The following is a 24,143-nucleotide window of genomic DNA, read 5'->3' as shown; positions in this document are numbered from 1 at the left end:
CAACCATGATGCAAGTAACACTGAGTAATAACCTAATTTCTTAGAAGATTTAAAAAAACATCCTTAGGTTTTATTACTTCTGATGTAGCAGAGAGAGTGGCTGGTTGCTGAGCCTGTGAGGAACACTGTAAGTGACATCTGCAGGTACAATATGCTGTTAAACTCAGAAAAAAAGGCAGTTCTGCAGAGATATCCACGTATACTGTTTGTAAATACACATACTATGCAGGACGGAACAGAGAATTTCCAAATAATAGTGCAGTTTCTTCAGTTCTTTACGCAGTCATTTCTTTGGCATTACTGAGGCTTTCTTCTTTAATTATAACTTTTAATTTATAAAATCAGATTGCAACAACTGTAATACATTGATTTACTGCACAACTCTCCTGTAATGACAAATGTTATTGAAAAATGAATACCAAGTACTATAACTCTAGTAACACAATCACAGCTTCAGCTGAAAGGGAATGTCACACACATACGCACAACCACGAGGATACTGAATGTTGTTACTCATTTAGTTAGCAACCTGAGGAACAGCTCTAGTGAGAATCTGGTTTTAAAGAGTGGTTAAGAGGCCATCCTGTTTCTTTTCTCATACAACTTATATGCATTTCAACAAATGAAAAAAACCCCAAACTCTGCTTACCTTGTGCAACAGCAGAATGTATTTTTTCCACATCAAATTTAATCTTTGACCTTCCAGGTGTACTCAACATCTTTTCCCAAATCGAAGTTACATCTTTCAAGCATGGTGTGATTTCTTCGTAGTCAAGTTTCAGACGTCTGTTCTGCAAATTGTTTTCTGAAGCTAGGAAGCAATATCATGAATGCACCAGTCAATATTGTTTACTATTTATAAAACTGATTAACTTAACTTAGAACTTCATCATGCAATCCACCTAAAATTAAACCTCATAACTTTGAAACATTACATGTCTAAATTTTTGTGATTGTAGGTGTTTAGTTTTGATTTAAGATATCATCTGCAATATTAACTGTGTTTGGCCTCTTAAGTTAAGTTCCTTAGTGACAGTCAACGCTTAAATCTGAAGAAACATGAGAGATGATGACTAACGAAATAACACCCATCGAACAAATTACACATATCATGATTAGGAACAGTGTTTATAGAGTCATAGAATCATTTTGGTGGAAGAGACCCTCAGGATCATCAAGTTCAACCATAACCTAACTCTAGCACTAAACTATGTCCCTAAGAACCTCGTCTAAACGCCTTTTAAACACCTCCAGGGATGGTGACTCCACCACTTCCCTGGGCAGCCTGTTCCAGTGCCTGACAACCCTTTCTGTGAAGAATTTTTTCCTAATATCCAATCTAACCCTCCCTGGTACAACTTGAGGCCATTTCCTCTTGTCCTACCACTTGCTACTTGGGAGAAGAGACCAACACCCTCCATGCTACAACCTCCTTTCCAGTAGCTGTAGACAGCAATAAGGTTTCCCCTTAAATGAAAGTGTATCGTGAAGTGACCATGATTTTTAATTAAGTTGCCATGATGCATTCAGAATAGTTCATTGTTGTGATGCTGCATTACTGTAACACTAACAGGATTCTCTCATGTTGAAGACATTCTGCCGTACATCATAAGCCTACTGCTGCTTTTGGTTATTTCACAGTACGAACTCACAAAATCACACTTCTACGCATTACAGTCTTCAGACAATCTATATTAAAATGATGTTACCTTTTGTTAATTTAACTCTCCATTGTTTGTATGCTCAACTTGTTTATGTGAATTTACTAAACACTTAAAAATCACCTGAAATGTTCATGGCCCACAGTGACACTAAACCAGTCAATACCCTAAGCTCTTCTTGTTCTGAGATCTGTATCTGCAATTATGTTGTTTTAGATTATCAAATTCTAAGAGTCACAAAGGGTTAGCTTGTCCTGTACTTCCACTGGCTAAAACAAGATTATAGATTTAATAAACTGAAAAAGAAAAGAGCTGTTTACATTTGGGGAGTGTCCCATGTACCACCTCATCCTGTAGTTCTTTCACATGTGAACGATTTCATTCAGTGAAGTTATTCATGTGAGTTATGATGTTACCTAAGTGTTTGCAAGATTAGAACCTCATAGTATTTCATTTTGACATTTTCTAATTTGGTTTTTGACTTTTCACTTCGAAGTAGTATATTTCAGTTTAAAACCTGACTTCGGCTGCACCTGTACTGACACATGCTTTACCCATCCTGATACAGACAGCTGCAGCTTAATTTTACTCCCTACGCTTTTTTATTCCTGGTTTCTTGTTGCTTTTGATTTTTCGCTGTAGATTATATTCAGTGTTTAACCATAGAACCATGTAATTACAAGCACTGATGGTTTTATCGTAGCTGTGTGTCCACGCTGAAAGTGATTCTGTGCATCTAAACTGTCAACTTCTTCACATTTTCTTCAGGTCAAATACAAGAATATTCAAAAAAACCTTAAACCACAGGTGGTATTGCATGAAGATAACTTAAAAATGGCATTTAAGTTTCAGCTTATATGAAAACAAACTTGGAGAAATCTTTCAATATTCCACCTTTTGCAAACAACTATTTTCTGGCACTTGACAACCCTTCAGTCTTTTCAGACTCTTCTGCTTTATTTGGTCTTCTTATACCACATGCAAAAATGTGACAGTGCAAGTGACATGCAAGGACTGAGGAGAGAACATGCCTTTATCAAGAAGCTTATTTTACATACTGACACTACTCAATTCCTAATATCACACTTAAGCAATATCAGTAAAGATACAACATACTGTACATTGAATTTTAAGACATCAGTATCAAATGGTAGTACTCTGAGAGTTATCACTGCATGTAAAATATTTATTTTTACTTCCCAGAGACAAAAGCATCATGACATGTGGCATTACATTACAAACTGTGCTCACTGCAGCAGGGTCACCTGTTTTTTCAAGGTCTTACCACCTGAGCTCTTCACGCAGCAGCTACCTCGGACAACCTCCTCACTCCCCGGTGCGTATAGCACAGCCTGGGTCTTCAGCCAGGCCGACACCCGTCTCATTCATTCACTAACTAGCTCCTGGTAACATGTTTGCATGTGTTTATTTTGGGCAGATAAAACTGGAGCATCTGATTAAACTTGTTAAAATTTTAATTGACATTAATGGCCTGTAGTTGCCAAAGACTTGTCTGCAGGCTGCATATTCAGATAACATGAATAGAAGAAAATAAAAAAAGAAAAAATCAGGAGTATAAATATATAAACCAGAGAAAATATATTTCTAAACAGTAGGTCCCATAAAAATTCCAAGTTAAAGGACAACTTGACAGAACCTCATTTACAACAGCACTGCTCTAAGCTGAAGAGACTGTATAAGTCATTGCCCTTGGTCCCTCTTTCTCCAGATGGTCTTGGCCCCTTAGCTAAAGGCATTGTTTATTTGGGGTCCATTGCTGTATTTTATTTTACTGGATTAGCAAGTACATTTGCTAGGAATGTGTCTTTCACCTGTAGGTTCTTGGGAAATTCAGGTATCAGGTGTTCTTCAGATATCAGGGTGAAATAGGAGACCCACATTCCTATGAGCAAACAGCATACAGGTGGGCTCAGTGTTCTGGGAGGCCGGATGCAATGTTGGAGAGAAGCGTTTCCTCCTTCCAGGCAGGAGTCTCCACCCAAGTGTAAAGAAGGATTTTGTGTTTGGTATAGCGACCTTTTTACATGACTGGGCCCTATCTCTACACAGTTCTTCCTGGAAGACAATCGTTCCTCAAGTTTGCACAAAGGCAAAGAAGAATTGCCATTTTATTGCCAGGTACCTCACCCCTCGAGGATCCAAGTGCCTACTCCCTTCATGAAGATCTAAAATCAGTCAGATAAACACTTTTGTCCTCATCATTCATATCATCAAAGCCCTCAAAGGCAATCACTTATAATTCTGTAGGCAACTGCTACAATAAAATGTGTATTCTTAATCAGCTGCATTTTATGTGTAAAAATTGCCACCACAATGGATTTGTTGCAGCTATGCATTCAGCCACAGAAAAAATTTGGTGAATAACAACTGCAAATTCCAGTTTCTCAAGCTCCTTCTCCTCACCATTCTGAGCTAAGTCATTACTACTCCATACAAAGCTTTGCTTGCACTTGCACAGTGTGTGTACGCAGGCAGGCACCCACTGAAATCCACAACCAGCTCACTATGGACTTCAAGACTGGCTACACTGAACATTGCAATGATCAGTACTTAGACAATGACCAATCAATGCAAATGTACAAAAGAATGCAGTTCATGATAGCCATTGTGCTGAATTCAGATGAATAAACGAGCTTCTAGATACCTGAACTAAAGAACCCCAGCCACGGTACAACTAAAAGAGTGCAAATTAACACTGAGTACACAAATAATGTGAAGTGATTAAAAAAAAAAAGCGTCAACTGTAACCTACACTAATGAGACCTGGGGGAGATGCTGCTAAACTGATTTACCTGTCTGTTCCTAACATGTTTCATTGAGACTTGGCCCAATACACAGCCAAAGCCGCAGCACAAATCAAAACTTGACCTTCTATTGCAGAAGCATGTAATCAAGAACTTCACCAACCTTGTAACTTCTGGTTTTCCTTCTCCATTCTGAGGAGCAGTATCTGCTGAATAATGGCTTTCTTCCACAACTCGCGAAGCTCACGGGGTGTCCGCTTCCTTTCTTCTTTCACTGGCCCAAAGGGGCCATCTTCACACACTGGTTCCAATGGGGACCTGGGTGGAAGTTCTCCCAGTTCGGAGTAATCTTTAAAAGAGAGAAGTTGTTGTGAACTATTTAGATTTCATGAATAGGTGAATGGACACACTTTCAAAGATGGGAGATGTAGATATATACACGTATCTACATATACACACACACGTACACAACACATATATAGAAGGTAGCAATACCACGTAAGGTTTTCCAAATGACAATTTCAAGCAGATTTACAAGCTGCTTCTGAATAAGAATCACATGGGCCAAAGCCTGGAACATTTTTTTTCTGTAACCTGATAAAAACATTGTAGAACAATGTAGAACAATACACCAGGAGCATGGCTCACTAATTACAGCTCTACAAGGACAGAACTAAAAAGGAAAAGGCACATCTGGGAAATTGCAAAAACACAACCTACAGCTGAAACCTGGCATGATTCAAACGGTAGATCAAATCACATATAGTGCCCACATGATCTAAAAGAATTATCTTTAAACTGTGTTTAACAAAGAAAACACACACCCTTAGCTGCACAAACACACCACCACCTAAGGCCATACAATGGGACGATTACCAGTTCTTAAAGTAAGCACACAGAAAGGGAGACAGGCACCTACGACATATTTGCTCTCACTTCTAAGTTTTGACCATGTCATAACCGCCTGAATTTTTCTTTTGGCTTCGCCCAGTCTACCACATATATCTTTTTGTCAAGCATGCAAGGTTATTCTAAGACAACTGAAAACACTACAAAAGAAAGCAAACATTAAATAAATGTCAGGCAAATTGAAAATGCTTTTCTTTTTAGGGAAAGGGCAAACAACATTGGTTTTAAATAAAATCTCAACATAAGAAGCATAAGTTGGTATGCTTTGTTTTCTTAATGACTGCTGCAGTATCACTTAATTTTATGGTTTTATAGAGCTTCTCTGAAGGCTCAATAGTCTTTGATATAACCTGTATCTAGACAAAAAATTACTCAGTTCACCATCTGTGAAATGAATGGTCAAAACAACCCATCTCTTCCTACCAAATCCCAAATGGAAAGCCATCACAACAGCACTTCTTCAGCCAAACAGAACGGCTGTGAAACTGTCCCTGAGGACCAGCTGACCAGTTATGCGTGCAAGAAAATGCTTTAAAATCAGTGCAACAAAAACCATTCCTGGGCCTCTCCAGCCAAGAACAAATACATCTGTGCATGCTATTTCAAACAGCTCCTGGAGAAGGGACGCTCCTGAAACAACTACTCTGCGTGGTAGCTCAGCAGTTCATTTCTTTATCATTGGCTACCCTAGTGATTTTGAATTAAACACACACAAATCATCTCATCAAACTAACAAAATAGGAAGGTTTTCACCTCTTCAGAATCTGCTCAGAAAGCCACCATACATTGACTCACACAGTTCATATGCAGCTACTCTCTTCTTGTTTGTTGAAAGGCACTCGCGCAACTAAGCTCAGATGACTAAATAAGAGTGGAAACGTTCACAGCTGTTGGCTTCTCCTTTTCTAAGTTTTGCCACTGTCAATCTTTTCCTCTCAGAGAGTCAGAGACAAGTAGGGTGGGTCCAAAACCACCTGTTTCCTTATACAACATTTGTTTGTTACCACAGTTAAATTCAAGGGCTAAAATACACATATAAAAATAAATGCAACATTTTCAGCTAGCAGCACAAATTAAACTTCTACAAACTTGCACTCCGGGTCTAAGTTTGGGTATCCACACTTTGGGTATCTACAGCACTTCAGAAAACAATGAACTTCATCGGAATTTGAATTAGACAAAGGATGAATATTTGACACTTCAATGGCAATCAGTGTTTGTTGCAAAGGGAAATAGGAAATACTGACAGAAGCAGTCAAAAACACAGCTGTTTAAAAAAATATCAATACAATGATTATATTATAGCCCTTAAAAGAAAACAGGAAACCCTCACTTTTTTTTTTTTTTTCTTTACAGGTAAATGGTAAGACTGCAATTATAAAAGAGGTTTAGTTAAATGCCATCAGGAGAGAAGGAACACACACTGGATAATCCTCAACTTGTGTTGACAATTAAAGGAAAATAATTTTTATCTCATTGTTGGTTTAGCTGCACACACTAAACTGTCAAAATATTCTGTGCAAATAGTAGTTTTCATGCCAATTTTTCTTAATGCATATTAAAGAACATTATAGGGGACATGCTCTTAAGGATAATGCTGGTAAAACTGCCTTAATTTGCTTGAATAAAATACAAAACTTAAAAAAAATACCATAATTTTCTCTAAGGCTGCATTACATGCACAAAGTAACATTGCCAAAAGAGTGAGGAATTAACAGAAATGGTCACCAAAGATTAATGCAAAAAGTAAAAGTCATCCAGATAGGTGCACCATTACCCACTGCATGCTACCTATAGTCTTTTCACTTCTTACTACATTCTTAGGGCATCCCATATAGAATACATTTACATCTTGGGGGAAATAAATCTCTTCTTATCCTATATATCCTCTCCATGGTTTGTGATCTCCTTTAGAGTCAGATATGTGTTCTGGTTTTGTGCATGTATATATGAATGTATGTGTCAGAAAATATCAGACTATCTACAGAGTTTATTTGCAGTTTTACTTGAAAACAAACAAAGAAACAAAACAAACCAGGTTGCCAAAACACATGCAAGGAAATGGATTAAACACCTCGCATTTCAAAAACAAGAATGAACACACCCAAGACCTAAAATAATCCTATTTTTAACATGGATGTTCTACTTTCTCAGTGCAAATTTTGTGGATTGGTCTTCAAGTGTCATCTTAACAAAATATCACCCTCTTATTTATTGGAGATGTTGCTTATTTCTCCTCCTCCAGTAATCAAACCGTTTCTGTCTAGGCTAAAAATTTTCTCTGTTACTGACTAACCTGATCAGTAGTCACTAAAAGAAATTTAACTCACAATGGTTAAGGATGTAAGAGAAAACAGAAAGGTTACAAAATGCTATAGGCTGAACAATTATGATTATCGACCCTACCTCTAATTCTTCTGTGCAAGAGTTCTAGGCTCGATTTTGGCTTCCAAATGGCAGCTCCTTCTCTGTCCTTTCTTTCTTCTTATCACTTGTGGGCATTTAACAGAAAGTCTAAAGTCTACGCTGATAAAGTGCAACACATTCACAACCTGCCTTCCCTCCCATCTCCATGCTGGCATGTAGCAGGATGTACAGAAAACAAAATTAACCTGTTTAACTGCTCAGGTGGCTTGTCTAAAGTTTGCAGAGTTGCATCAGCTGTCTGGCTGTTAAAGAAGGTGGGGGAGATGGTATGTGCAGGTAATCCCTCAAAGCAAAGTAAAAAACCAGACATTTGGTAAGTCAGCACTAGGCCACGTCCATGAATATACAACAGAGTGGTCAACAGGCATGCCATCCAGCTTCCAGATCCACAACATAAAATACTGTAACAAGAAACTGAGTATTCCACTATTATGCACAAACAATCTGAAGGACAGCAGAGAAAGCAAAGACAATGAGTAGAACGATTCAACTGAACATAACTGGGAGCTCACATTCCACTGAACCAATATGCTGTGTGTTAAAATCCAGGTAATGTGCAGCCTTCAAAACTTTTATGAGATTAGTATGTGTACTTAAGCAGGATCTGAACACTTCAGCACACACTGAAAGACTGCTTCCCTGTTCATCTGCTGACCCCATCGGCTTTTGCTGATTCTTTTTCCATGTTTGACCTGTACTCCTTTCCAATATTTTGCTCCCTTCTATATAAAATTCTACCTCCACACCTGGTACTTCTACAGGCCTACCACATTTCCATTCTTTAAATTTCAGGACTGGGCAAGTTGAGTCAGTAACTATTATTATATTTTATCAACACACTGCTTATTTTCCATTTGAAGTTCATACTTGGACTACCCTTCAGAATTCCTCTTCTACGCAATACCCTTCTACAAGTCTGTGGGTGCAAACTAAGTATTCCCTGAGAAACAGTGTATTTCCTGGGGAAAGCCACCAGATTGCTGTGCGTGTGAGAACTTGTGCAAGGTACCGACCTGCAGGTAAAACTGCTCATGAAGCAGGTAGAAATGTTGCACAAATGTACTAGGGCATCCATACATACCTCAAAAGCGCCAAACTGATGCTTCCACCACTTATACACCCCAAGAAAGGAGAAGGCCAATAGGAACAATGGACTGAGATGGAACTGGCAGAGCAGATGCATTCATTTATCGTCAGCTCTTTGCCTGCACATGGCAGTGCTTCAAGCCTAAAATGCAGAGTATCCCTACACTCAAAAAGGATCAACAAATGCATTACACAAAACTCTCACGTGCAAAGATGACAAACAAAGCAAAGTATCATGGCATATTGTTACTAGGGTCCACATTAAACAAGGTTTGTAAAATAAAAGCTGCCAAATGACTGCCGTAGTAATTAAAACAGACAATATTTGACTGGTAATGATATAAACAGGAAATTTCATTAGCTCCAGAAGAAGCTGCAATGAATATAGAGCATTTGCTGGGACCTGTGGTGGGACATTAAAGTATTCCAACAGTGAGTTATAAAAACATTGCCTTAAACCTTATGGTTTAGGAAATTTCATCTTTAATTGACCAGAAGAAAACCCCAAAACAATAGCTTCATATTCAGCCAATCTCAGTATTAAACAAGGCTTTCCACAAACGAGAAGAAAAAAAGGAAACCCACTCAGAAAAACCACACACACAGTAAAAAAAACAGAAGTGACAAACCCACCTAAAAGCCTAAATTTTAAAAACATTCTCTCAGAAGCACATAGTCTAACCAGCCTCAAATACAAGAAACAAGAGAATAAGATTCATCTTTGACTAGAAGCTGCAGTGCTTCACGTAAAAAAGAAGGGCTTGGTTTATTTTTATAGGAAGCTAATAGGGAGGAGGCTCAAATACAATGCATTATTGCCATCCTCACTACAGAGTTGTTTACACATGGCTCTCTAAATGCAGTTTACCAGCCACATCTGCTCTCCAGGGTAAAGAAGTCAGACAAGATATAGTGAGAATGTGGATGGAAGAATTCCATTAAGCATATTATTTTCTGCATTACACTTTTTTTCCTTACTTCATTTTAAACATTACAAAATTCATCTTAGCAAACAAACAAGAATCTTCACAGTTATACAAGATTAATTTGCCCAAAAGAAAGGACTTTCACCACATTCTTAGTTCTCTGCAGATCTTCCATTCAGGTAGTGCAACACCTTGTTTGACACATGATGCAAAATTAAAGAGGAACTGCAAACTTCTATAATCAAGGATATCATATTGCTATTATTTTACACAGAAGTCTAAAGTATTTGACTTCATAACCAAATGTGGTAACATGACCAGGAGCCCTCTGTTACCAGAAAGCTTCAGATATGGAACCACAGGAAGCAACAAGTTCTAGTCTGACATACAACTTAAGGCAATGGCTAAACAAGGAATTCTTGAAAAATTGTGTATTTCAATACAATCAATTAAAATCAGTTGTGAGAGATGCTTTAGAGTTTGATTTTTCTTTTAAAGCCAAATGCTTCTTAATCACTACTTGCAAATTCACCCCATTACGTAATATTTTCAAGCCCTGAGAAACGAATGCCCTGATACTTCAATGGGCACAGAAACTGTCTCACATTCGACATGGTACTTACTGCTTACAGCCAAGCTCCTGTGCTGCATATTACAATTACGAGCGTGTATTTGCTCTGAGAGGGACAGACCTGAGTAATCCATTCAAACAATCTGGCTTTATTACAGCATTTACAAAGCTAGTAATTTGTTAATAAATAACCATTTCGTTGCTAAATATGAAAGATGAAAACAGTATTGGAGGACACATTACAAATAATTTACACTACATAAACATTTTAAGCACGGAATGCTAGAGCAACTGTTCACAGTATTTGCAATACTACTTCAAAAAGATTTAAAAATATTTTTTCTCAAATAATGAAAGAGATATAACTCTCACCACAAAGCACATAAACAGCTAGGTAGGTGCTAACTACAACTAGTTTTAATAACAGTTCTTCAGCCCCTAACTTTTCTTCTGTACTTAGGATTTAACAGCTTGTTACCCCTGTCTGCCAGAGACTGAAACTCAACTCTTTTTAATGAATGAATCAAGTTTGGTTTTTGTTGTGGTTTTTTTTCCTGTATGGAGAGGAGATACTTGTACTTTCTAAAAAAAGGAATTTTTTTATCCAAGTCAAGTTGTAAAATTCTATGTAGTTGTTCTGGCTAAAGTTCCTTTTTTTCATCTAATTCTATTTTCTGAGTACTGCTAAGCAATATCAAGCATCTCATTCCACCAAATTACAATTTCTTTCACTGTTCAACACGTAACTCCACCTCACCTTGAAACAAATCACTCCAACCTAAGACAGACACAGCTGTTATAAAAATCTTGCGGTCTACTGCTAACACACCTCCTGTAGCAAGAAAGCTCATGACAAGCACCATCACTTTCCCACCATTTACTTCAGAAAACTATTTACACCCCCTCTAAATCTAGCACTTTCCACTGCTTGGAGTTTCTGACAATCTGCACAACAGTTCTCCCACTATGACCAATTCTGAACAGTCAGTATGAGAAAACCGTAGTGAAAACAGTCCCCTGCACAGAGGTTTGTAGATGCTGAATAAAAGCATGCAAATATCCTGCGGCACTGCAGTGCAAGGTGCAGTTTCACGATCACTCTGCGCTGATCTGTGTCCCGCTCCTGAGCAGAGTGCGAGCACCCACCCTCGGCCTCCAGACACGTGTCCCTGCCTGTGCCTGCTCCTGTGCTTGTGCAACAAATGCTGTGAGTGTGACCACAAAACAGATCCCACTGAGAACTAATCACCTTTTTGGAGTGAGCCCACACTTGAGCTGGTTTAAAATGATCGTTTGAGTTGTTGCCTTCACCGTTTTACCAGTGAAGACAAAGAACTAGGAAGTCCTAAACCACTTGCACAGCCACAGAATGTGGCTCTTGTTAAGACTCTACAGAAGTGTGAAGATCTGGCTGCGAGTAAGGTGGGCAAGTATAAAGATAAAAACAAAGAACTGAAGAAACACTTTTATTACTTAGAACGTTTAAGATAGTGAGTAGGAGAAGCAGAGCGGATTTTGTGTACTCATACATAGAAAATAAGACACAAAAGCATTAGAAGAAGAGATTAACAAAAACCTTTTTTAAAAGAAATATAGTTTTGTACCACATAAAAATGCAATCCATTTTCTAAGAGACCTATGCTCCTCATTTTCTATCTCTCCACTTCGCAGATACAACACTCATTCCACCCCCACAAATACATAAAAAATTAGAGAATAAGACACAGAGTATGTCTCAAGGTGGCAGTGAGAGAAACGCCACCCCCCAGTGCCCCACACCACCCACAGCAGCACAACTGCTCCGTGGGATGTGGCAAACAGCTGGAGATGAGGTTGGATACTTGAACCGCAGCTTGCTGCAACAGAACTAGCACAATTCAACCCTGCAAACCTCCAGCCACCAGCTGAAAAGCAACAAAAATCTCTAGAGATCATTTCACCCATGCAGAAAATCCTTTCCTAACCACACAGAGGATGGCAATGAACACGAAGCATCCTGAGATTCAGCTCACCACTTTCCCATAGAAAGAGAATCACAAGTGTCAGGATCTAGATCTTTCTGTGTGAATAAAGCCTAAAGTTGTCTCTCTGTTCCCTGTGACGTCTTACACATGCACGTTTACTGATTACAACCAAAAGAAGTTACAGCCACAGAGCAGTTTCCTTTTGTTGACAGTGCCTGCCCACATGTGGTCAAAGCAATGCACAGCTCAAACATACTGGCAGATTATCTTCTCCCAAGTAGTAAGTGACAGGACAAGAGGAAATAGTGGCAAGTTGTGCCAGGGGAGGTTCAGATTGGATACTAGGAAAAAATTATTCACAGAAAGGGTTGTCAGACATTGGAACAGGTTGCCCAGGGAAGTCACCGTTCCTAGAGGCTTTTAAAAGGCATTTAGACAAGGTTCTTAGGGACATGGTTTAGTGCTAGAGTTAGGTTATGGTTGGACTCGATGATTCCGAAGGTCTCTTTCAACCAAAATGATTCTATGATTCTATGCATAATACAAAGTTTAGTGAAGCAGCCTATGCTAAGCTTGAAAGATCTCTGACTCACAGAGATCTGACTCTCAGTTGGCTAACTTACTAGCTTCTAAAAACTCCCTAGCCTTTTTTCTTACTGCTCTTCTGCAGAGTACCCTGGAGTGGTGTGTTGGCTATTGCATTTGAATGGAGAAACTGGTCAAGTGGAGTCACAATCTATAAAGGGAAACTCATGAAATGTTCCTTTGTTTCACTGCCTTCATGCTTACTTTTGCAGAACACGACAAAACATGTTATCTTTAAAACCTTCCTTGCCCTCTATTCAGTTTGGCTGAAAATGATCTTTTGGTGATACATCATCTGTTTGCATAAATTCTGTTTCCAAAGGAAATCAGTTTAAAAACAGCAAGAAAGGAAGCAAGTACAGGTAACTTATCCAATCAATAAACCCCACTGCATGTGCTGCTTCTCCTCGAGACAAGATGAAAGAAAGAGGTGCAAGATGATGAATGATAGCTAGTTATATTTACTTTGGAACTACAGAGGTTACTAAGTTAACTGTGGTGGTGAGACCAATGTAAGATCATCTGTACAGCAGCTCCTGAAAGGTTACAAAGACTGGACCATGAGGGAGCATCCTTTACTGCCTGAAATGTTCCAGGAGACGCATAAAAATCCAAATGGAAAAACCCAATATTTGTTTTAAATAATAATAGTAATAATAAAAACACCTCTGAGTTTTCTTCCTCTGATCATAAATGGAATACGTACATTGGAACAAAAATAGAAAAAAAAGAGTGAAGACAAAGGCCAGATATTTCAAATCTCTCCTCCTGTTAATAGCACTTCTGTTTTCCATTTTGGCCATCCTTGTTTCTCCAACTATTTTGCTTATCCAACTGTAGATTATTATGATGGTATCTTGCAGATATTACGTCTCAGAGGAAATGCTTGGATAGGCAATTTAGAGGTGTGATTTTTTTTTTTCCTATTTAATATGGGAAGGTTTTGTGGCTTTCAAAAACAAGTAAGACCCGCAAAAACAGTAGCTTCACAAAACAGGTGAGGCTGAACAGCTCCTTCATATGCCTTGAAGTATTTCACGTTTATATTTACTCAACATGCTCTTGAGATCACTTCATTTTGAAGTACACTAAATTTGAGAGGCATCTATGCCTGTGTACAGCGTACCTCATCGTCAGTCAAATTACGTTGCGAGCAATACATTAATGACAGAAACACTTTTGTTATTCGCTGTGTCCAGTTAATCAAGGTATCTCTTTAAGATGTAAGAAAAATGTCTCAGTGACATTAAGATGGTTACTTCTTACTAGGTTTGCTATAATGTACTACTCTCCCTTAAACTTTTTCCTTATTTCTTACACAATGGCCTTAGAGATCAGTTAGCAGGCAGAGCTTGCAGAGTCCAAGCTGTGAAATGCAAACATTAGTGAGCCAGAGACCATTATCTACAAGACACGAGCTTCTCTGAGGCATTCTTGACTTCAGTGTGTGCTGTACTACCTGGGTCACATAAAGTGAGATGCATAAAATGATGCATCTACATGCTCACGTGCAGTGTTTTTCTTTCAATTCTGTGGTTCTTTAGCTCTACAGAATTTCAGGAAATAAATACGAGAACAGTGGATAACTATGGCTCAGGTGGCAAAAAATCACAGACTGAAGCAGAGTTCATGAGGTCAAATTCAGTCTGGTAGGAAGAACACGCTACAGAACTCAGAGGTCATAAACTTAATTCCTTCTGCTAGGCCTGGATTTTTCTAGTCTATAGTTCTATACTCCAGCATGGAAAGATGAAACAGAAGCATCCGCCTTTTCTTCAGAGCAATACTTGGTGGTATATTTTTTCCACAGAACTCACTAAAATAGTACCCATGAAAATAATTTATTCTCTGGTTAGTTAATTTGACACAATCAGAACTATGTTACATATGAAGCTGAAAAACAAAAACTCAACAGCCGATGAGCTTAACATGACCAAAAAGTACATGGGAAACTGCGAAGACAGTACAAAGGGAGCACCAGGCAAATATGTGCTCTCAGTAGACAAAACGATCCACACTTCACAGACCACATCCACTAAAAACGCTCATGGGAGCAAGCAAACATAGACTTTACCATCATATCGGCTGGGAGAATCACATGCTTTCTGAGGGGTTGCAACTCGCAGGAATATCTGTTGCCTCCACGAATGCCGCCGAGTCCGTACAGGGCTGTCCGCACCAGCAGCCTGCTGGCTGTGCTTGGATTCGTAGTCACTAAAATTGCAGAACACAGAATGGCTTGTAAGTGGGTTACCTGAATCTGCTCGTAACCATGACAGTCTTCAGTGCATATAACAACATGAAGCATCACCTAAGGAGTGGTGTGCTGTGCACATGCTGGGTCAAGCACTTAGCGTGAGTTGGGGAAATTTGCGTTGTGGCAGCAAGATTACCCAAGGCTGCAACCACCACTTAGGTTTGCCAAGAGGGGTTGGGAGCTCTGTGCAATCTTCTTTCTCCAGTTTTAATTAATTTTTAGCTTTCTTTGCAGCAGTGTATTAAACATAACACATTAATGACACACACACACACACCATAATGTATCTTTACAATGGTGCTATTTAAATGCCATCCACAAAATCCAGCAATTTCTTATAGGAGACACAAAAAACTCTGCTGATGTCTTTTATTAGCACACATCAAGGAGCTTTATAAACACCAAATAAACTTACAGCCTTCTGTGAACTGGGTCCATAGTGTATTCCTTCACAACATAGACTTGGAGCAAAACTTTAAACCTTTGTGTTCACAAGTCACCACCTGAAGTAAGCAACGAACTTGGGAACAGTGTCTAGGAACCTTGAATGTTACCTGCTCTGATGTAATCCACAAACTACATACAGAGGTTTTTATTCAGAATATTAAGTGAAATAATGAACAGCAATGCTGTTTTCCTATTAAAAATCCTACTTATAACTTCCACCTGTTACATCTTTAAACTACCCATTGCTTTATTCCAGCCATTGGCTGAATGGTTGCACAAGTCTTTGTTGAAGCTGAAAGGGATAAGTGAACTTCAAATAGCTCTGGCAGCAACTGGGAGAAGCATTTTGCAGGCCATCCTCATTTGACGACAGTGCCATTGCTCAGGATGAACTATGTTTATTCTCTTACCTGAAAACTGCTAATACAGACCTTTGGCAGGAATAATCATAGAAGTACATAGATGGAAGCTGCGTGACCATTACAACATAAAAATGGCTAAGTTCTGCAGTCTTAATGGGGGAGGAGTCTGGGATAGCTCCATCCTTTTGACAGCAATCACATGCAGAGTACATGCAAGTGAACTGTTGCACAAATCAGGTTTTGCAAGTGTGAGAAGCATTTGAAATATTTCAGACAAAGCAACCTTTGAAAATACAGTTTTACCTCCAGGCTTTAAGAGAGAACCCTACCTTGTTGTGCTCCTAAAGTCAGAGGTGTTATTTTCATCTACAGGAGCCAGAAATTTTAAGAAATTTGGCACAGAAGAGGAAGAATGAAGCTTTTTCCTTAAGGCAGTACGGTAGGAGATGCTGAGAGTGCAGTTGGGAAAAGTATAGTTTAGAACACAGAAGTATAAACTCACAGAATAAAAATAACACATACTGCTAAGTTCAAACAAAAAGCAGCTAAATCCTGAAAGCCTGAGTACCAAGGAAACCAAAGTCAAAACGGAAACTGCTAACAAAGTGCTACATTGAACTATGAATTTGTTTGGGCAAACTAAAATGTTCCAAAATAAATAAATGTACTTCCAGTAAAGTTATTAGCTTTTGGTATATCCCAAGATTTTTAGTGCATGTTTCAAGTAAATTCCTTCAATCAAGTAAGAACTGATGAAAGCTTTATCATTGCACATTTACTTAAATATCAGTTTCAATGACTGAATAAGTTTGTAGCAAAAGGTTAGGAAAAGCTGACGCTAATAATCATTGTGTTGGCAAACGAAAAATAAGACTTTGTCAAAAAGCATTTTGTAAAGCATTAACAGGGTTTCATTCAGACAAGCTTGAAACTTTTAAGTTAAAAGCTGAGCCTTCTGACTGATCATTTAGGATTCTGGCTCTATTTATGTGACAGACAGGAGCACTAATCAAATTTCATCAAGTCTTCTGGCTGACATAATTCTGCTCTTTCTTTTCAAATAACAAGCCCCCAACATACTTAGAAGAAGGTTAATAGAAGGGATAACAACTCAGATAACGGTAAGTTATCTTACAGAATACAAGTAACTTGGGCAGTTTGACTTTATTGATTTAAACTCATTAACCTATTTGATATCCCTATTGATTTCCATTTTCAGCCTTGTTGGTTAGAGGTGTAATATGGCATACCCTTAAATGACAGAGAAAGGAAAGGAGCAGTTGCTGTTGTGCGTGCAGAATCATTACCAGATCTACTTGGAAAAATCTACTTTTGAGAAATTAACCTTCAGGATTCAAGTAAGTCTTATTAAAATGAAGAGTAAAGAGGACATTTCTGAGCTATACCATACTTCTGGGGTGAATCTCAATTGAGTGCTAGTTCTGAAGTAAAACTAAATTAACTGCTGGTTAGTACGCAGCAAATACAACTGAAGGAACTGGTGAAACGAGGTTCTCAGTTGAGTATTTTTTCAGGACCAGGAGAATCAGCACCTTGGGGAAACAATAAACCTTCACCCAAGAGAACAAAACCAAACAATAAACAGCAAAAAAAGTTTGCTTGTCAGTGTCCAGTGACTGTTGACAGCGCTTCCAAGGACATCTGGTCTCATTAGCTTTTTGAGCTCAAGTAAGCAGTTCTAGCTCAGGAGCTTAAGGAGGGGTTTTATAGTTAAGAATTTTAGGGAGCTACTTGTGTCAGGTTCTTGTGGAAATGACGAGTTAATGTCCTTTTCTCAATGTTCTCTACACACACTTTTGTTCTAAAAAAGGAGGCACAGAAAAGGATAATTTGATATTGCTCAAAGTAACCAAGACAATACATGAACTGGTGTGGTGGGGTTTTTTTGTTGGGTTTTGGGGGAACTGGGGGTGGGTTTGATTGTTAGTGGTTTTTGGTTGTTTGTGGGTTTCTTGGCATTGGCTTTCCACAGTCCTGCTATTTCTTGCCCCATTTAATTAACTTAGTCAATTTCCCTTTAAGGTCAGGCAAAAAATAGTATGTTTCTGTGTTACCATGAACAAACCAGAACAGAACTGAATTATTCAGGAGGGACAGAATGAGCTGGATCACAGGTTCTTGGCAACTCACCCCTCACACAATTTAAGCAGTGCTGCCGTCTGCTGTGTAACAACAAGCTGCTTTGGAGCAACTGGCTTTAAACAAAGCCATGTGTCTGAAATTATTTCATTCATTAAAACAAAATTATGTAATTAGCAGCTCTACATTCAGTAACATTCAGTTAAAGAGTTCCCTCTCCTGTAAAAATCTACCACCTTTGGTCTACATTAAATTGTTTCAATTATTTGCACTATAGAACCTCATATTTATAACAAGGTAAAACAAACTCTATCCCAAACTACGTACAGGTGCTAGCTCACCTCTTTTGCGCAAAATGCCCACTTTGTTCTCCACTTGAATTATGCCTTAGATACTTTAAAAAGTTGGGTGAAGAGGCCGAGGGATTAAGACGAGCTAGAGCAGGAGAACGTGCAAGTTGACCAGAAGAACTTTTAGATTCGCCGAGAGATGCATTCAAACCATATAGCGGGATTCCAACCAGAGCGATGGAGTTGAGGTAGCACAAAGAACAAAACACAGTAAGAAAGGAAAGCTGGGGGGTGGGAAAAAAGTGAAATCTCTAATCTTTAAAAGGGACCTGGTACATACAAATGAGCTACTTCCCATGTTTTTCACAGTTAATAAAGCAACTGTAAGGGGTTGAACATTTTAACCCCATCAGCAAAGTCCCATTTACAGGCTTCAGCAAAGCATTTCAGTGTATGACTAAACTTAAACTCCCAAAAAAACATAACTAACACACCCCTTTCTTCTCCCTCTTCCTTTGGTTTCTATGATAAAGTCAGGCATATGATCAAGAGTTTTAATGGATGAGAAGTGAAATGCTATATGAAGAATTCAATTTATTTACACTTTGGAAACTATTTATGAATCGAGGTAGGCTGTTCAAAAACACTCATAAAACATACAAGACAAGTCTATCATTCCAGTGATTTTTGATAAAAGCATACTTTTCTTCTATGTTTTCCATTTCCTCTGGTTCTGCACATTTGCTATGAAAGGGAAGCAACAGTGATTTCTTTTTTGTTTGAGTTATGTGAGCAGGGAGACTCAGATCTTACTAAAAACTACATGATCGAACCCAAACAGAAGTAACTGAGGAAATGAAAAACATGCGTAATTTCTACCTGCATTCCTGTAGTAAGATAAGAACTGCTTGAACAAGCAGCTACAAGCATCAAGGCAACTCTCATGAGGATAACAGACCAACAACACAAGTCCTAAACTGCACTACAAAAACATTCTAGTGTTTTAGAGTTAAAAAGGTTCAAAAAAGGGACAAAAAGGCAACCCAGGTTATGTTTCCTTTTGTAATTCTTTTTTTTTCACTGTCATCACCTATTTCAGGCATGTTCGGTTACTGCCCTGCCTCCTGCAGGGAAAATGAGCTGGAACACATACAGGTTTCCCACTGTCTAACTTCTGCAAACGAGTAGTTTTGGCAGTAAAACAGAGGCCTACAGACAGAAACGCTGCCATAGGAATTGGAAAAAGCCAGACAGAGGGAGGAAAGGAAACTGCCATAAAGAGGAGATTTTAGAGATGTAGAGGCAGGCTTCTGAAGGAGGATAGCTTGAAGAACGTTAGCATAAAGACAAGCAGTACCTTAGTTTTGCAAGTAAAATCTACACAGAGGCTCGTTGAAAAGCTGGACAGGAGCCACATCTCTATCAACAATTAGGTAATTTATGTCAGTTTTGTGTGTTATTTTACAGTCACACATGAATTCACCAACTAGTAAGGTTTTCAGCATCAAAAATGCTACTGGGTTTTTCTCTATAAACAAACAAAAAGTAGCAGCATTTATTTATACTGCTTGCAGATCAAAAAAAAAAGAAAATTAATGAATATTGTTTGCAAAAATATAATTGAACCCCTAGAAGCAATCTTGCATTGTGATTGCACTTAGTTTTATGACATATACTGTGGAACTATATGTCATCTTTCATCTTCCCTGTGGAACACACAGAGCTAAATGTGTTTTTAAACAGAATACCTACAAGCCTCCAAAGAGTGACACACTTCTATGATACATTTCTTATCCATTAAGAGGACATACATGGTAGGCAATTATCACTCCCAAATATGCCCTCAAAAAACTAAATCATAGCCTGCTTTTAATAAGTCTTACTTTCTTCTGTGAGGAGTCTCTGTGCTCACTGAGTGATACCTCATAAGTTTCCTCTGGGGAACAGATGGCGACATTTCAACAGGTACCAGAGATTCCTGGCTTTCTGTTGGCAAGTGACTGAGTGTGTTTGCTCGCCTCCGAAAGCTTTGCTGAGGTAACATAACAGACTGTTCAATAAAAGAATCATCTGCATTGCTGGGGAGATCACCCGCTGATCCACTGGTCTTGACAGCGTTTTCTGCAGGAAGCGTAGGAAGTCTGTCTTTTTCCTTTTCACACAATGGTGGTTCCTAGCAGCACAAAAGAGAAGGTTATCAACACGTGGGTTTAAAATCAACCTTTGAGGTTGCAGTCCCATGTCATTATTCACAACCCACGGAGACCTACTTTGAACTTGCATGATAGCTCAAAGAAAGAATCTCTAATGTTTTATTTCTTTGTTATTAATCATGTAGGTCAACAAATCACAATCTCCATTTTACAGAGAAAAAGTAATTTTTAGAGCAACTGTATTTTATAGTATGTTGAATACAACTCATAAGAAATGGGGTCAGAACAGAACAGATGGGTCAGGTTTGGGTAACGGTGACAGCAACAAAAAGGGTGGCACTTCAGATTACTGTATATTTAGCACCTCATCCAACAAGAAAATATTCCTCTTGTCTACCTGAGATTCACATAAAGGACTTCAATCCTATGACTAGATGTCTCTTTCAGTCCCAAACCATGTATTTTTCTCCATTCCCTACCTTATGTGTTTCCTGCAGAGTCGGCCATTCTTTCAAAAACATGTAGTAATCAGGAGTCTGCTCTTTCTGCAAGTCCGTAGGTGACCAGGCACTAGAGCAGAATCCATATCTGTATCCAAACCCGCAGAGTGCTAGGCTGCCTCCAGGGAAGAAGATTGGCTTCTTTTGTGCTCTTTATTTATATTATTTATATTGTTTGTATATAAGACTAAAAGCTTTCTAACCACACAAAAGCGGAAATTATTCCACCTCTCATTTTAGTTTTTATGTTTCTTTTTAATACAATCCTGCATTCACAGTACATACTTGCAGGCCTAAACCAACCAGATTAGGATTGGTAGTAATGATTGCATTTATTTTGCTGCACATTGTTGCAAGATAAAGATGATGTTGTATAACATTTTATTTCACATATATAGATAAGATACATAATTACATAATAAGATACAGACAATAAGATACATAATTACAAATTGTATGTTTATATACAGTACAATTCCAAACTCTTTGGGCCCGGCCCTCCAGCCAGTTTGCTGAGTAAAGAACTGGCTGGAGGGCCGGGCCCAAAGAGTTGTGGTGAACAGAGCCAAATCCAGTTGGTGGCCGGTCACTAGTGGTGTTCCGCAGGGCTCAGTATTGGGGCCAGTTCTGTTTAATCCCTTTATCAATGGTCTGGATGAGGGGATTGAGTGCACCCTTGGTAAGTCTGCAAACGACACCAAATTGGGTGGCAGTGTTGATCTGCTGGAGGGTAGGATGGCCTTACAGAGGGATCTGGACTGGCTGGATCATTGGACTGAGGCCAATTGTATGATGTTCAACGAGACCAAGTGCCGGGTCCTGCACTTGGGTCACAACAACCCCAGGCAGCGCTACAGGCTCGAGGAAGAGCAGCTGGAAAGCTGCCTGGCAGAGAGGGATCTGGGGGTGCTGACTGACAGCCAGCTGAACATGAGCCAGCAGTGTGCCCAGGTGGCCAGAAAGGCCAACGGCATTCTGGCTTGTATCAGGAACAGTATGGCCAGCAGGACTAGAGAAGTGACTGTGCCACCGTACTCGGTGCTGATGAGGCCCCACCTTGAATCCTGTATTCAGTTTTGGGCCACTCATTATAAGGACACTGAGGTACTAAAGAGAGTGCAGAGGAGGTAACGAAGCTGGTGAGGGGCCTGGAGCACAAGTCTTGTGAGAAGCAATTGAGGGAACTGGGGCTGTTTAGACTGGAGAAAAGGAGGCTGCGGGGAGACCTTATCACTGTCTATAACTACCTGAAAGGAGGTTGTAGCACAGACTGGATATTAGGAAAAAATTCTTCACAGATAGGGTTGTCAGGTGTTGGAACAAGCTGCTCAGGGAAGTGGTGGAGTCACCATCCCTGAAGGTGTTTAAAAGGCATTTAGATGAGGTTCTTAAGGACATGGTTTAATGCTACAGTTAGGTTACGGTTGGACTCGATGATCCTGAGCGTCTCTTCCAAGTGAAATGATTCTATGATTCTGTGATTCTAAATGGAGCCCAAATCACGCTGCTCTTTTTTTATAATACAGGGAACAGAATTAAAGGCCTGAAAGCAACTTCAAACATCTGGAGAAGAGTAACACAAATTTACTGTGTGTCTCGTCAAAAAGTATAGAAACCTCCAGTGAAACTCCACAGATAACAGCATCTTACATATCACCATTGTACTGACGTGTGACTGCTATCTCTTAGTCTGAATCTTTATTACCAGAGTAAACTGGGAAATGACTTTGTTCAAGTTGTCCCTCAGAGGACTCGCATACATTCTAACATGTTATATATACAAAAAATGATTTGGGTAACCAACTCGCTAATTCTAAAAAACTTAAATATTGCTTAAAGCTAGAAAGAAGGAAAAAAAAAAAAGAAAAAAAGGAAAGGCAGTGGCTGATCCAGTAGACCACCTGCAATGAACGCAGCCCTGTCGTCCTCAGAGGGATTTGGCACAGGGATAAAGACATATCCTATGGATCAGCAAGTGGCAGCAGGACTCTTACAGGCAGGAAGAAAAGGACACAACTACCCCTTCTACTCTGGTTCTTATCAAACTGTTTGGCTGTTCTGTGGTTTCCTTCTTTTCACACACAATTAATTAGTTTGTCTACTCCCAAAAAATAATCAAAACAAAATGCAAGATGTTGGAACAGTATGAGCAACTGGTAACTGCATTTCACATCTGACTAGTTGTTTCAGGGAATATTATCTGAAGTTTCTAAATATGTCCATTCACCCCAGGCTTTACTCACTTTACTTGTGGTGCTTACAGTACTGGACATGGAGGTCTCCAAATCCCCAGCACCAGCACTGTCCAGAGGACCTCTGGCTTTATTGCCCTGTAGAGATAAAGCACACCTGCAGTCAAGACTATAATATATGAGGCATACCAAAAAGAGATTGATATACAATAGTCAAAATCTGTAATTTTCAAAGACAGTTTCACATTTAATTTCCTGAAATGCCCAAGAATAGCCTCAGCCCCTGTGAGAAACAGAGGCTTCATTCAAGACAGTCACTGACATTTTAAAAGATCCTATGGAATTAAAGAATTCTCAGGGACAATTATGTGCTTTCCATGACATGTACATAATCACATATTGCACACATGTACTATAACTACTATTAAAGTACCTTCTGTATTCCAAACACTAAATTTTCACACTAGGTTCTTCTTTCCAAGATACAAAGAAAGGAAAAGGCTGTCTATTAGAAAGAATTTTGACTGATGTCATACTGCATAAATGCCTTCACATTCTCAGTGTCTTCTAAAGTTCTTTACACTCCTTGCCTTCACAGAATCTCTCGTGTCCAGAAGTTCAGATTCATCAGTTCTGTGCCACTAATAATACCATCTCATTAGGAATGCTTAGTCAGTTCCCTAATAATTTCCTTCTAAATAAAGAGAAGTGAACAACTATAATTACTTTTTAAATTTCCTAAATCTGAAAGAGAAATAAAACAATGGTCACTTTTCACAAGTTCTCATGTTCAGCTTCATATTAGTTTTTTGAAATGCCTATATACACTATTTTCTATCAAGCAATTAGTTCACTTCTTCCAGGACTTGGCATTCTCTCTACCAAAGACATGCTTTCTTTTGTCTCCTTCTACCATGTACACTCAAATATTTTTGTCACTGTGCCTTT

General features: G+C 38.9%; 1 protein-coding gene across 20 annotated transcripts in view; it reads right to left on the bottom strand.

Annotated features, from left to right (window-relative positions):
- TBC1D1 (TBC1 domain family member 1) overlaps positions 1-24,143 on the bottom strand; it is a 113,490-nt gene that overhangs the window by 17,703 nt on the left and 71,644 nt on the right. For 5 of the 20 annotated variants that reach the window (XM_065060709.1, XM_065060707.1, XM_065060708.1 and 2 more), the window contains 7 exons: positions 23,247-23,333; positions 20,234-20,523; positions 18,402-18,530; positions 16,290-16,409; positions 14,969-15,108; positions 4,590-4,775; positions 650-811 (listed from right to left, as the gene is read on the bottom strand). In XM_065060709.1, the coding sequence (XP_064916781.1) occupies positions 650-811; positions 4,590-4,775; positions 14,969-15,108; positions 16,290-16,409; positions 18,402-18,530; positions 20,234-20,523; positions 23,247-23,333 (1,114 nt within the window). Of the gene's footprint in view, positions 1-649; positions 812-4,589; positions 4,776-6,088; positions 6,180-7,741; positions 7,932-14,968; positions 15,109-16,289; positions 16,410-18,401; positions 18,531-20,233; positions 20,524-23,246; positions 23,334-24,143 lie in introns of those variants that run through there. The other 15 variants (XM_065060713.1, XM_065060712.1, XM_065060720.1 and 12 more) reach the window with 8 other exon arrangements.

This window comes from Columba livia, chromosome 4, assembly GCF_036013475.1.
Source record: "Columba livia isolate bColLiv1 breed racing homer chromosome 4, bColLiv1.pat.W.v2, whole genome shotgun sequence".
NCBI lineage: Eukaryota > Metazoa > Chordata > Aves > Columbiformes > Columbidae > Columba > Columba livia.
Note: the sequence above shows the minus strand (reverse complement) of the source record. Positions and strands in the feature narration are given on the sequence as shown.